General features: G+C 41.3%; 1 protein-coding gene across 1 annotated transcript in view; it reads left to right on the top strand.

The window, feature by feature from the left end:
• The window catches only part of LOC124273951 (potassium voltage-gated channel subfamily H member 8-like), a 248,216-nt gene that overhangs the window by 130,326 nt on the left and 105,133 nt on the right, over positions 1-12,757 (top strand). Inside the window, exon 2 of the mRNA XM_046709298.1 lies at positions 4,310-4,540. Within this exon, the coding sequence (XP_046565254.1) occupies positions 4,310-4,540 (231 nt within the window). The remainder of the gene's footprint in view (positions 1-4,309; positions 4,541-12,757) is intronic.

Raw genomic sequence — 12,757 nt, 5'->3', positions numbered from 1 at the left:
CTGCCATCACAGAGTTTCAGTCATCCCTTTATATGGTTTTCACAGCTCTTTGACTTTTTAGCTCAGTAGAGTGTGTTTTGGTGGATAGTTTATTTTATTTTATTTTGGAGACATGTACACCCAATGGTGTAGCAGGGCTAGGAGTCATCCCACAGATGACATCCTTATACCTTGTCAGATTGCTGACAGGGTTAACCTCTTTGGTCATGTGGACAAGGCATCCGACCTCTGATCAGAAGGTACGTGGTTCGAATCCCAGCACGGGACTCGGAAATTTTATGGCCGCTACACTCAAAACAATTGTCATTATGATGAGCAAATGTTTTGTGTATCCAATAAAATGAAATAGGTAAATAACAGTGTAAATCCTGACTGGACAGAACAATTAGTAAAGAATACAAGTGACCCACTTGCGGTGTGGACAGACAAAATATATGACATATACTTGCAGCTATAGGTTACTAATTACCCAACATGCTCAGTACAGAAGCAGACAGAAGAAATGCCCCTGACAACCTGGCAGTGGCCCCTAGCTGAGACCCATATAGACATGGTCAGCAGAAGTTGGATATTACATATAATAACTTGAAGGTGGTGCTGGTTTTTACCATCAGACACCACCAGTAAGCAGTGCCAGCAGCAAATTCCTGCCAGTAATCTGATTGGCTAATAATGTCAAGGTCATGTGACTCTGGGTATGATCCCATCTAAAACAGGCTAATTCAGAGTCTCCCCATTAATGAATATCTATACTACCTGAAACAAGTTGAGGAACTGATGCTTAAACATCTGTTCTGAATCAGTCATGACCCCCTAAAGGTATTTTCTCCTGGCAGTCTTGTACTGTCCCTTGTCTATTTCTTATGTTGGTTAAAGTCAATGAAAATCATAACAGAAATACAAAAATATGTGTCTAGAGCCAGTTCCAATATTATGAAAAAAAGTCACGAAGTGCCCATAAAAATCCCAAGTTGTTCGTACAAAACACAGTGGGGAAGGATAGGGGAGATGCTAGTGTCTGTTCATTGAGTTTGTCTTCAAACAAACATTTTTTTACTGTTCACCAATGATATTCCAGCAGTTCTTTTGTCTAAAATTTCACACAGTCACATTCCTGTTTTTTACAAATAAGTAACTTGAAAATAAGCAGGTTGAAGGAGTTCTTTAGACCTACTGGGTTTCCATTGATCAGGGAAAAGAATATTTCACCTCGGGAGAGAGGTTCTCTTCAACTGGACTGGATTAACTCTCTGACAATACTACCTGCACCACCATCTTTGACAACACTGGCTATGGTGCCTTATAGTGAACGTCAGTGCATATGTCCTTGCTTTTCATGAGAATATACAGGTTTTAGCTGAAATAGGTTTTTTTACTCTTTTTTTGTTGTATGACCGATATTTGATAGGGTCTTTGAAATCATAATGCAGGAAAAAGCAATGTTAATTAATCATTCTTTGTTGTAGAGTCCAACCCGTCTTTTCCCTATCCAGTTCAGGGTGTGACACCTACTGGGACAAGGGAGTTAATTGAGCCAAACATATTGTATCAGATTGTGAGTTTGGAGGGTCTACGGTTCTCAGACAGGTGTTGCTAGTGTTGTCCCAGAATGCAATAGGAGCCATGGTGCATCAACCATTGTATCATTCCGCCAAGGATGGCATGGGAATAGCATCCTAATTGATTTCATGCTTAAAAGTTTATCAGATCATTTCTCTAATCCCCAAGAGCGATCCTTCTTATCAGATTAAGTTTCAGTGCTGGTGTGGTATTGCAACAAGGATGCAGATATCAATCATTATCCTAGCTAACTCAAAGAAGATCCATCAATATTTTTGTAAAATAGTTTAGATATAAAATGATTTGTTTGAAATTTGATGTATTCCAGCTTCTTGATCAGATATATTTTTATTGCCCCAATGTAACGAAATAAGCCGCGGCAGCTGTCACAGACATGTAACCATGTTATGCTTAGGGCATCATTTAAGTGGATCTTGGCACTCAACAGGGGAGGATACAGCTTTTTGAGAAGGGGGGAGGGGGTTTGCACACTGTTGAGAAAGGGGAGGTGCACACTTCATTTTGGGATGGGATGACACCATCCCTGTCTCTGCGCCAATCCGCCCTTCACCTTGCAACTAACGGCAAACGTTCCTTAGTGAACATCTTACGTACAATGTGGGCATATGGAAAGTTACCATTCAAGACCTATTTCAAAATATTCGACACAAAAATAAAGCCCATCCTGTTATACGGAAGTGAAATATGGGGACACACACGAGTCGAGACAATTGAGAGAGTTCAATATCTTGCTTGTAAACGCTACATTGAACCGGTACAAACACACCAAATGCTATGGCCCTTGGAGAGTGTGGACGCCATCCTCTGTATGTGGATGGTGCCGCCAGATGCATCAAATACTGGATCAGACTCCTTCATCTCCCGCCTCATCGACTACCACGCAAGGCATATGGCATGTTGTATAATCTGGACAATGTAGGCTCCATTATACATGGTGTTCCTCATGTTAGAACCCTACTACAAAAGGTTGGCATGGGATATGCTTGGGCTTCACAAGATGTTGGTGTTACGAATATTTTGTTAAGGACTTTAAACAGCGTTTAAAAGATATCAGTTCTCAACAGTGGCATGACGCTTTAACCAGCAGCTCAAGATATGATACATACTCAACATACAAGACAACTCTTGATGCTGAAGAATACTTATTAGACTCTTCACTACTTAACTTTTTATAGCCAGTTTACTCTTGCAAGAATTGGACATACAAGTCTACAGATTGATAGAGGCCGGATATCAAATATGCCCCGTGAGCAACATATCTGTCCACACTGTGATCGATATGAAATCGAAGATCTCTATCATTTTACTTTGATATGGCCTTCCCTTGACACCATCAGAATAGCTATTCTACCAAGTTATGTGATCAGGAACCCATCAGTACACATGTTCTCAAAACTTATGTCAACAACTTCACACTCTGTGCTTACAAAATTAATGGCATTCATTCATGTTGCTTTTAAGAAGCGAAAATGATTGTTTATAATATCACCCATATTATTATTGTTGTATTATGTATTTGGGCCTATGGCCACACATGCATTATGGAAATAAACTACTCAATTTTCACAAGAGTTTCAATGGTCATTTAATAAACTTTTGGGACAAAAGGGGGGTGCCTCTGCACCCCCCTCTGGATCCGCCTATGCTCAAGGCAATATTGCCTCACAGCTAGTGTACGTAGGTATTTGGTATCTCATAGAGGTGAGGTGAGGTGAAATTGGGTTTAACGTCATGCTTGAGAATATTTCGCTCATATGACGACGTGCATGTGTGTGTATGTCTATGTGTGGCTGCTTGTACTAGCCCAGACTTAGGCTGGTTTTATAGTGCTAGCCCACTGAGATACCATGCCGCAGTGAAGCATGAATACCCCACTCAGACACATTATACTGACTCCGAGCCGACCAGTCCTTGTTGTACCCATTATTGCCGAACGCCAGGCAGGAACCAACAAGTACCATATTTTAACGTCTTTTGGTATGATGCGGTCGGGGATCGAACCCGTGACCTTCCGCTCTCCGGGCGGATGCTCTAACCACTACAGGTGTCTCATAGAGGGCATTGGGGACTCAACTGACTGTGACACATATCGTACAAAGATACAGCATGTTTAACAAAACTAACATGAAACCTTTTATCATACATTTCATTTTGTCAATATTGTTTCTCTAATATAGACTTCAAATTGCATCCCTCTCTCATTGTTTTTGTGGTAAGTACTATTTGGGCTACAGTAGTGACCAATGACACTCTGAAAGTCTCAAAGATGGTACTGAGGATTCAGGAGGGGAGGGGACTAACATCCTCGACAATAGTGAAATTTGGTTGGAACTCAGTTAATATTCACTCTATGCCAGATTAGGTAGGATTTCCTGGGTAACAACAGTGTGGGCCAGAATAGTTCCCAACAAAGTCCGCTGGTAGGAACAGGGTCTGGTGTCACTTGTCTCTGGTCATGCCGTGATGGGCCACTCTGGGAATACCATTCAAGTTAAAACACGTTTACAGTTAAAAACACTGCCAGTATTCAGGTATTATATTAATATGTTTAGATATGTTTCCACAGTTAGATGTAAACCACTGCCAGTATTCAGGTATTATATTAATATGTTTAGATATGTTTCCACAAGTTAGATGTAAAACAAAGAGATGAAAAACTAGGAATTTCGGTGTTGTTCAAATGAATATATATGTCAAGTGAAACAATGATATTTTTTGTCTATTGCAGATAGTAACTTTGTCCTTGGCAATGCTCAGGTGACGGGGAAACCCATCGTGTACTGCTCGGATGGTTTCTGTGAGCTCACTGGGTATGGCCGGGCCCAAGTCATGGCGAAGCGCTGCGCCTGCAAGTTCCTGTTTGGTAAAGATACGGACAATGATGAAAAACAGAAGATTGAAAGTGCCTTGGAAGACAAAAAAGAAACTAAAACCGAAATTCTTCTTTACAAGAAAAATGGTAAGAGTTTTCTCTAATGAATGGAACATTGCACTGAAATAAAATACTTCTATGTTACAATATTCTGTGCACAATCCCAATCCACAATCTCTCTGCTGTTTTTTGTGGTCTCTGGTTGAGGAGCTTCACTGAAGGTCCATTGTGTGATGTACCAATGTTGAAGCAGCTTGGCCAGCGGCAGGTTGGACATGTGTACAGCAAGGTGCACAATGTAACTCTGAGTATAGAAAGGGCAACACACCATTGTATAGAGAGTTCTGCTGCCCTTCATGCCATGGAGGAACATCGGTAGGTGACAGCATCTGTGTGTGTCAGCGGTAGGAACCTGTGTTGTAAAGTAACAACAGAACGTAAGGACTTAATGGGTTTATGGATTTCTTCTGGTCTGTAGGGAACACAGGAAGCAGGGTTTGATAATGAATGCCAGAGGCACAGGTTCAGTTCCACACATTGACACAAACGTCAACAGCCCATTCTGTCCTGGCAGTGAAATGACTTGAATGTGCACACAAACCTCACACAATACATTGCACATAATGTTCTCACACAATTAATTGTACACAAGGCTATCCACATGTACAGCTCCATGAGACTAGACAGTCTGGCAGACAGTGTCCCCATGTACAGATCCATGAGACTAGACAGTCTGGCAGACAGTGTCCCCATGTACAGCTCCATGAGACTAGACAGTCTGGCAGACAGTGTCCACATGTACAGACCATGAGACTCCATGAGACTAGACAGTCTGGCAGACAGTGTCCACATGTACAGCTCCATGAGACTAGACAGTCTGGCAGACAGTGTCCATGTACAGATCCATGAGACTAGACAGTCTGGCAGACAGTGTCCCCACATGTACAGCTCCATGAGACTAGACAGTCTGGCAGACAGTGTCCACATGTACAGCTCCATGAGACTAGACAGTCTGGCAGACAGTGTCCCCATGTACAGCTCCATCCTATGAGACTGTCCACATGACAGTCAGTCTGGCAGACAGTGTCCACATGTACAGCTCCATGAGACTAGATAGTCTGGCAGACAGCAGACAGTCCATCCCCATGTACAGATCCATGAGACTGGACAGTCTGGCAGACAGTGTCCCCATGTACAGCTCCATGAGACTAGACAGTCTGGCAGACAGTGTCCCCATGTACAGCTCCATGAGACTAGACAGTGTGGCAGACAGTGTCCACATGTACAGCTCCATGAGACTAGACAGTCTGGCAGACAGTGTCCACATGTACAGCTCCATGAGACTAGACAGTCTGGCAGACAGTGTCCCCATGTACAGATCCATGAGACTAGACAGTCTGGCAGACAGTGTCCCCATGTACAGATCCATGAGACTAGACAGTCTGGCAGACAGTGTCCACATGTACAGCTCCATGAGACTAGACAGTCTGGCAGACAGTGTCCACATGTACAGCTCCATGAGACTAGACAATCTGGCAGACAGTGTCCCCATGTACAGCTCCATGAGACTAGACAGTCTGGCAGACAGTGTCCACATGTACATATCCAGAGACTCCAGTGAGACAGTGTCCCCATGTACAGCTCCATGAGACTAGACAGTCCCCATGTACATGTACAGATCCATGAGACTAGACAGTCTGGCAGACAGTGTCCCTATGTACAGCTCCATGAGACTAGACAGTCTGGCAGACAGTGTCCCCATGTACAGCTCCATGAGACTAGACAGTCTGGCAGACAGTGTCCCCATGTACAGCTCCATGAGACTAGACAGTCTGGCAGACAGTGTCCCCATGTACAGATCCATGAGACTAGACAGTCTGGCAGACAGTGTCCCCATGTACAGCTCCATGAGACTAGACAGTCTGGCAGACAGTGTCCCCATGTACAGCTCCATGAGACTAGACAGTCTGGCAGACAGTGTCCCCATGTACAGATCCATGAGACTAGACAGTCTGGCAGACAGTGTCCCCATGTACAGCTCCATGAGACTAGACAGTCTGGCAGACAGTGTCCCCATGTACAGCTCCATGAGACTAGACAGTCTGGCAGACAGTGTCCCCATGTACAGCTCCATGAGACTAGACAGTCTGGCAGACAGTGTCCACATGTACAGATCCATGAGACTAGACAGTCTGGCAGACAGTGTCCCCATGTACAGCTCCATGAGACTAGACAGTCTGGCAGACAGTGTCCACATGTACAGCTCCATGAGACTAAACAGTCTGGCAGACAGTGTCCCCATGTACAGCTCCATGAGACTAGACAGTCTGGCAGACAGTGTCCACATGTACAGCTCCATGAGACTAGACAGTCTGGCAGACAGTGTCCACATGTACAGCTCCATGAGACTGGACAGTCTGGCAGACAGTGTCCACATGTACAGCTCTATGAGACTAAACAGTCTGGCAGACGGTACCTTCATTCAGATTTTCCTCTAGAAAGTCTGGCAGTGTCTACTCCTTAAGCTTCCAGTAGACAGTCATTTCCAAGTGCCTTGTGACATTTAAACTCAAGCCTGTTGACAGGCTCCAAGGAAATCAACCTGACAACAATCCTGTTTACATTCTACAAACGTTCACGCAACTGAGAGGTCTTCCTCGTTTAGACGTTTGATCTGCGATTTTCAATTATGGAAATACTCGTGTGAGTGCATCTGCAGGATTATGTCTTCATCATGGTTGGAGATTGATGTTCTACCAGAGTCTCCAAGTGTGGTGGTTGTAACGGCCCTGTAACGGCACTCCAGATCACTCCTCCTGAAGGTGACTGCTTTAACTCAGACAAGTGTGATTGTGTGTTGATTGACAGTTGATGGAGGTTAAAGACCCCTGACCTGATCCTCCCCCTGGCTTCTTAATGCCAGATTGATCTTATTGTACTCAGGTCTGGGTAGAAGTGAAGCTTTCATTGCAGCATTTGCCTTCGGAAAGAGTTACTTGTGAAGTGATCTTTATGAACATGGCTCGTGAACAGGAATATGTGTCAGAGATGAATACCCTGAGATGTGGAGATTAATACTGAGAAATGATGCTATGAATTTGTTGTAAATTTACACCTGGGGCCGCATAAAATCCAGTCTTGAAATCTTGTTATAGTGATGTGATTAGTTCAGGAGAGGACTAATGGTGTTACAGTCAGTGTAAAACACCTGTCTCCGTTACAGCCGTCTAAGCAAGCATTACATTTGTAGCAGGTTGGTGAGTCATCCCATAGATGAAATCTGTACCTTGTCAGCAACTGATGGGGTTAACCTCTTTGGTCATGTGGCCATTTGAAATCAGAAGGTCCTCGGTTCAAATCCCAACAGGGGACTTGGAACTTTTCTGGCCGCTACACATTCATTATAAAATAGGAATCTGGCTATCAAATTATTTTGTTAATATTACACAAAACTGGAGCAAAATTATTGTTTTACTTTTTTTTTAAATGGGATGCAATTACAACATTGGAGTGGGTATTAGAATTTCTAACAGTGTTTTCATTTGTGAGAAATTGGTTTCATAAGTGAAAAACGGAGTATCTAACTCTTGTGATATGTATTTTGCATAGAAAACAAGCTGATCAAGATGATGCAACTAGAAACATCTGCCAATATTTTTTTTCAGCAGATCAGTTGAACTGTCTGATGACTCAGTCTGCACGGAAACAACTCATCTATATGAGACATGGTGATTTTCTTCTCCCAGCATCAGCTGGTCAGGAAGTACAGATGGAGGCATTGTGATTGTTTATTAGACTGTATGTGCAACTGATAAATATTAAGAAATTTTTAAAATCTTTATTTATTTTCAAAGATGGTTCTTAGATGAGTTTCACTGCCAAACACGAGGACCATGCTAGTTTTCATCAGCCAGGTGGCAAGGCTTGTGATGGAACCTTATACTTTTACTTTTTGCAGAAAATACAACATAATTCCAGATACCAAAACTACACAATATACCGTAACCCCTGAATTACCTGAGAAGAAGACAGTGCAGGGGAGATAACTCCGTTCAGTCTTACCATTGTCTTGTGAAGGCAGCACCAGTAAAATACACACAGAGTGATGTCAGGCAACACGACATTCTCCAATATCAGTCAAATCTGCTAGGAGTTGAAAATAAGTTCTTGACAACCTCACAACCATGGTTGCTTTTCTGTATTGGATATATAAGCTCAATGTTCCTCACAAATCATGATATATATATATATCCTTATATTCCCAGTTGGATATACTCCTATATCATCTTTATCCATAACAACGGCACTTGGTCCTTGTAATCCCAATAATCCTATTCATCATCCTCTCATGACATATCTCTACTAAGCTATGATATTATATTCACCTCTAATCTGTTGTATATGACAAGATATTCTCCATAATGCCCAGTAGGTTATATGTTCCACAAATTCCTGGCTAGACATGGTTGTCAGACTGAGGAGTGACCAGGACTTGACACACAGCAGGATCAGACATCTTTATAGTATAAGAGCAAGCTGACCAATGTTATAAAACTGACCACCTGACCCAGAGAGTTAAACAGACAGCTGACCTAGGGATTTAACCCTGTAGTAAAACATTTCAAACATCTGTCAACAAAGGACAGTAAAACAACTAAGCTATCACAGATAAAAAGGTTACTGTTTCAGAAGAGTGAGATTTAAAACAATTTAAATTTGTTGAATGCAAACACATGCTGATTAATGTATCGTTTTCCAAAACTATATACTGAAAATGCAAAATATGCTCATTGTTTCCTGACTATTAATTGAAAATATTTTGCTCGGAAAATATTTGAAGGTCAAATGTTCTATATTATCATTTTTTCACCTGCCAAGTTTTTATTTTATGATTATGAGTTAGTATGGAAAACAAAATGCTAAATACAATCTTAATATGCATATTTATTAGGGCTTTTAGCAGAGGTTATATTTAATGATTTCTATTCACTAGGAGAGGTATAGAAAATTCATGTAGATGTTTACCTAATCAGTTTGGGTTGTAACTCTTCAGACTGGACTTAGATTTTCAATTGTTTAACAGTAAATATGATGTGGGAACAATCAGTGGATTATGAATTTGTCTGAACTGTTCCTACTGTATGGCAAAACCCAGGAAATTTCCATCTGTTTTCCTCTGAGGAAATACAGTTAAAAAGTCCAGTTGACAGGTTTAGCTGTAGACTGCTGCAGGGTAGAGTTGTTCTGTTTTCCCATTCAAACTGTGCATCACACACTTGAGAGCATTACAATATTGTATTCAGATTATTCCATCAAAGATAATGTACATATGTCTGAGTCAAAATAATAAATGGTCTTGGCACCAACATAATTGAATACAATGCAATATTCCACACAAACAATGATAGAAAAGAGTACTGGTGTTAGAATTCTTCATGTGAAATATGAAGAAATATTCAATACATATTCATAGTCCTCTGAACTGATAAGATGTATATTGAACAGGAAGATTTGATGGTGACATACGACAACACTGCCAGGAACCAACTGTTGCACTCTGGGTAAATGAGGCCTTCATTGTCAGTCTGGCTTCATGAAAGATGTATGTAATAGCTCAACCCCCACTAACGCAAACACTGCATGAATGTCTTCTCTCAGGCAACTCTCCCATATACTCTACAAGACAAATAAGGGAACACTGATAAGAGAAGTGTTTTGCTTGCCATGATAACCAGGAAGTGTTTGGAGCTATCACTGAAGTGTATTATTTCACTCTGTGTAGTTTATCACTGGTAAGAAGTAAATGCATCAAACTCCATGATTCTCTTGCAACCTTGATATATACTGCTCCATAGAAATGAAAGAATACCCCATTCTTTCAGACCAAATTAGCTGCTCAGATTAACTATAGGAATATAACGGAATCAGGTGTTCTTCAACTTCTGTTGAGAAGCATGTTTCATCAGTACATGGACTGACTGACTGACTGACTGACTGAGTGATGGTTTTACTGAGTATGGTTTTACGCCGCTTTTAGCAATATTCCAGCAACATCATGGCGGGGGACACACATGGCTTCACACATTGTACCCATGTGGGAATTCGAACCCGGGTCTTCGGCGTGAAGAGCCAACGCTTGAACCACTAGGCTACCCCACCGCCCCAGTACATGGATGGTCATGTAAGACAATGGACTGTTAGTGTTGATGGCACGTTTTGATGGTACAATTTAAGCAGCTCAACTGACTGAAAGTAAGTTTGCTTAAGTTGTGTGCTGTTTGTACTTCTTGGATTGTCCATTGCCTGTTGTCCATTGTCCATCACAAACATGTCTGCTGAAACAGCTGGACCATTGAAACTGAACGTCACATGGCTACAATGTAATCACTCCCCCATTTGAGCAGCTTTAAAACTTCTTTGCTCATCAGTATTTTTCTTTTTTCAACACTTCAATATTTCGACAGACCAACAAAATATAGACATCAAACTTAATTAAGTTCTGAAATGACATAGAAGAGCTAATTGCTGCTCCAACTGATAAAGTATTAAGTAAGCTTATTTTTTAATAATTATTTGACCATATTTGATTCTAATTAAGAATGATTCACATTTGTACTGGAGCCAAACATATTATAGAATATCTGTAGCTAGCTATCATTTGGGGATGCCTAGGTGCAGCCATACCCATTTTCATTAACAATTCTTGAAGATCATTCGTTATGTCCACCAACTCACTCACTCTCCTCCAGTGGCTGAACACGTCAGGCCAGATGAAACATGAACTGGTGATCAGAGTAACTGATAATAACTGATAACTGCAGCGTGGCTACATGTTACTTCCTTTGTCAATGTGTCAGATTAAATGACAGGGAGACATGTCCTGTTAATTGCCAACCCAGGAACCACTTACGACTACTGCTGACCTGCTGGGTGGTCATCGGCATGACAAGGGAGAGGTCAGATGACAGCTGGATTTGTTCCACTTACATGATTTTGATTTGTTCCTGTTATGGTGAGACAGAGGGATTTTATGTCCACTTCACCTGCTAGACAATCTGTCTAGATTGTGTGATTGATTCATGTAAAACCCCAGTTAGACAGTGTCAGTGTAACATATGTTATATTGGAGATCAAACTTTTGTAGTAAAGTACAGGACAGCAGTAACAACATTACTGATTGATAGTGGAAGGAATCAGTGATGCAGATGAATGTGTTGTCAGACCCATGAGCACAGGATGTCATGCTAGGGTAGGTAATCAGACATCAGTTTTGGTAATGTCCCTTACATGTCCCTTACATGTGCTTCAAGGTCACATGCAACGCAAAACACAGCTTTGCAGATTCTGATACCTTTTGGTATGGACATACAGTAAGTAATTATCAAAAATGTAAATTCAACTTATAAAGTTGAAAAATCACACGATGAAACATATATACTTAAAAGCAACGTCATTATTTAACATTGTCAGAATGTCTAACTGTGATATGGATATGCCTCTGTCACAGACAAAACTCAATGCCTGTTTTATTGACACTTAAGTGCACGCCCACCTGCTCTGACTGGGTTCGGTATCCCGGATGCTTCGTTTCAAAGGGAAGTAAACACAACTACAAAATATTGCACTTTTGATTTGCGATTGTACGCTTATAATTTTGTTTATTTGTTATTTTCATAATCAGCAATGTATATTATATGGGATGAATATGACTTAGTGATAATTGTGTTTTAATTATGTTTATTTTTTGGTTGCATCTAAGCTTTAACATAAACCTTTTTGAAAACTTGAGGCTACCCCACCCCCTGTTACTTCCTGAAGCATGCATAGAAGATTCATTATCAGTATTAAAGCAAATTTTGAAATCCCAACCGAAGCTTGTGAGTGAGTTGGGTTTTACGCCACTTTGAGCAATATTCCAGCAATAACATGGTGGGGACACGAGAAATGGGCTTCACACATTGTACCCGTGTGGGAATCGAACCCAGGTCTTCAGTGTGACGAGTGAACACTTTAACCACTAGGCTGCCCCACCGCCCCAGGAGTTTGTGAGTTGTCATTGTGAAGTCCTGGGCCTGAAACACATTGTATTAGTGGTGTCATTAGGTCCATGTCATGGTGCCACAGTAAGGACTCCTGATGGCTTGTTCTGACCGACACACTTGTCACAGAGGACTTTAGTATTGTCATTCCATCTCTGATTAATATCTTAATGCATGAACTTTAAGAACGTGTTAGACATTTGGTGCTACATGAGTTTGCCAATCAAACTTTCTTTATTCACTTAAGTAAATCCGATAGCACTGG

The sequence above is a fragment of the Haliotis rubra genome, unplaced genomic scaffold (assembly GCF_003918875.1).
Source record: "Haliotis rubra isolate DU_JTF1 unplaced genomic scaffold, ASM391887v1 Scf186, whole genome shotgun sequence".
Classification (NCBI taxonomy): Eukaryota; Metazoa; Mollusca; class Gastropoda; order Lepetellida; family Haliotidae; genus Haliotis; species Haliotis rubra.
This window is presented reverse-complemented; position numbering and strand designations above follow the sequence as displayed.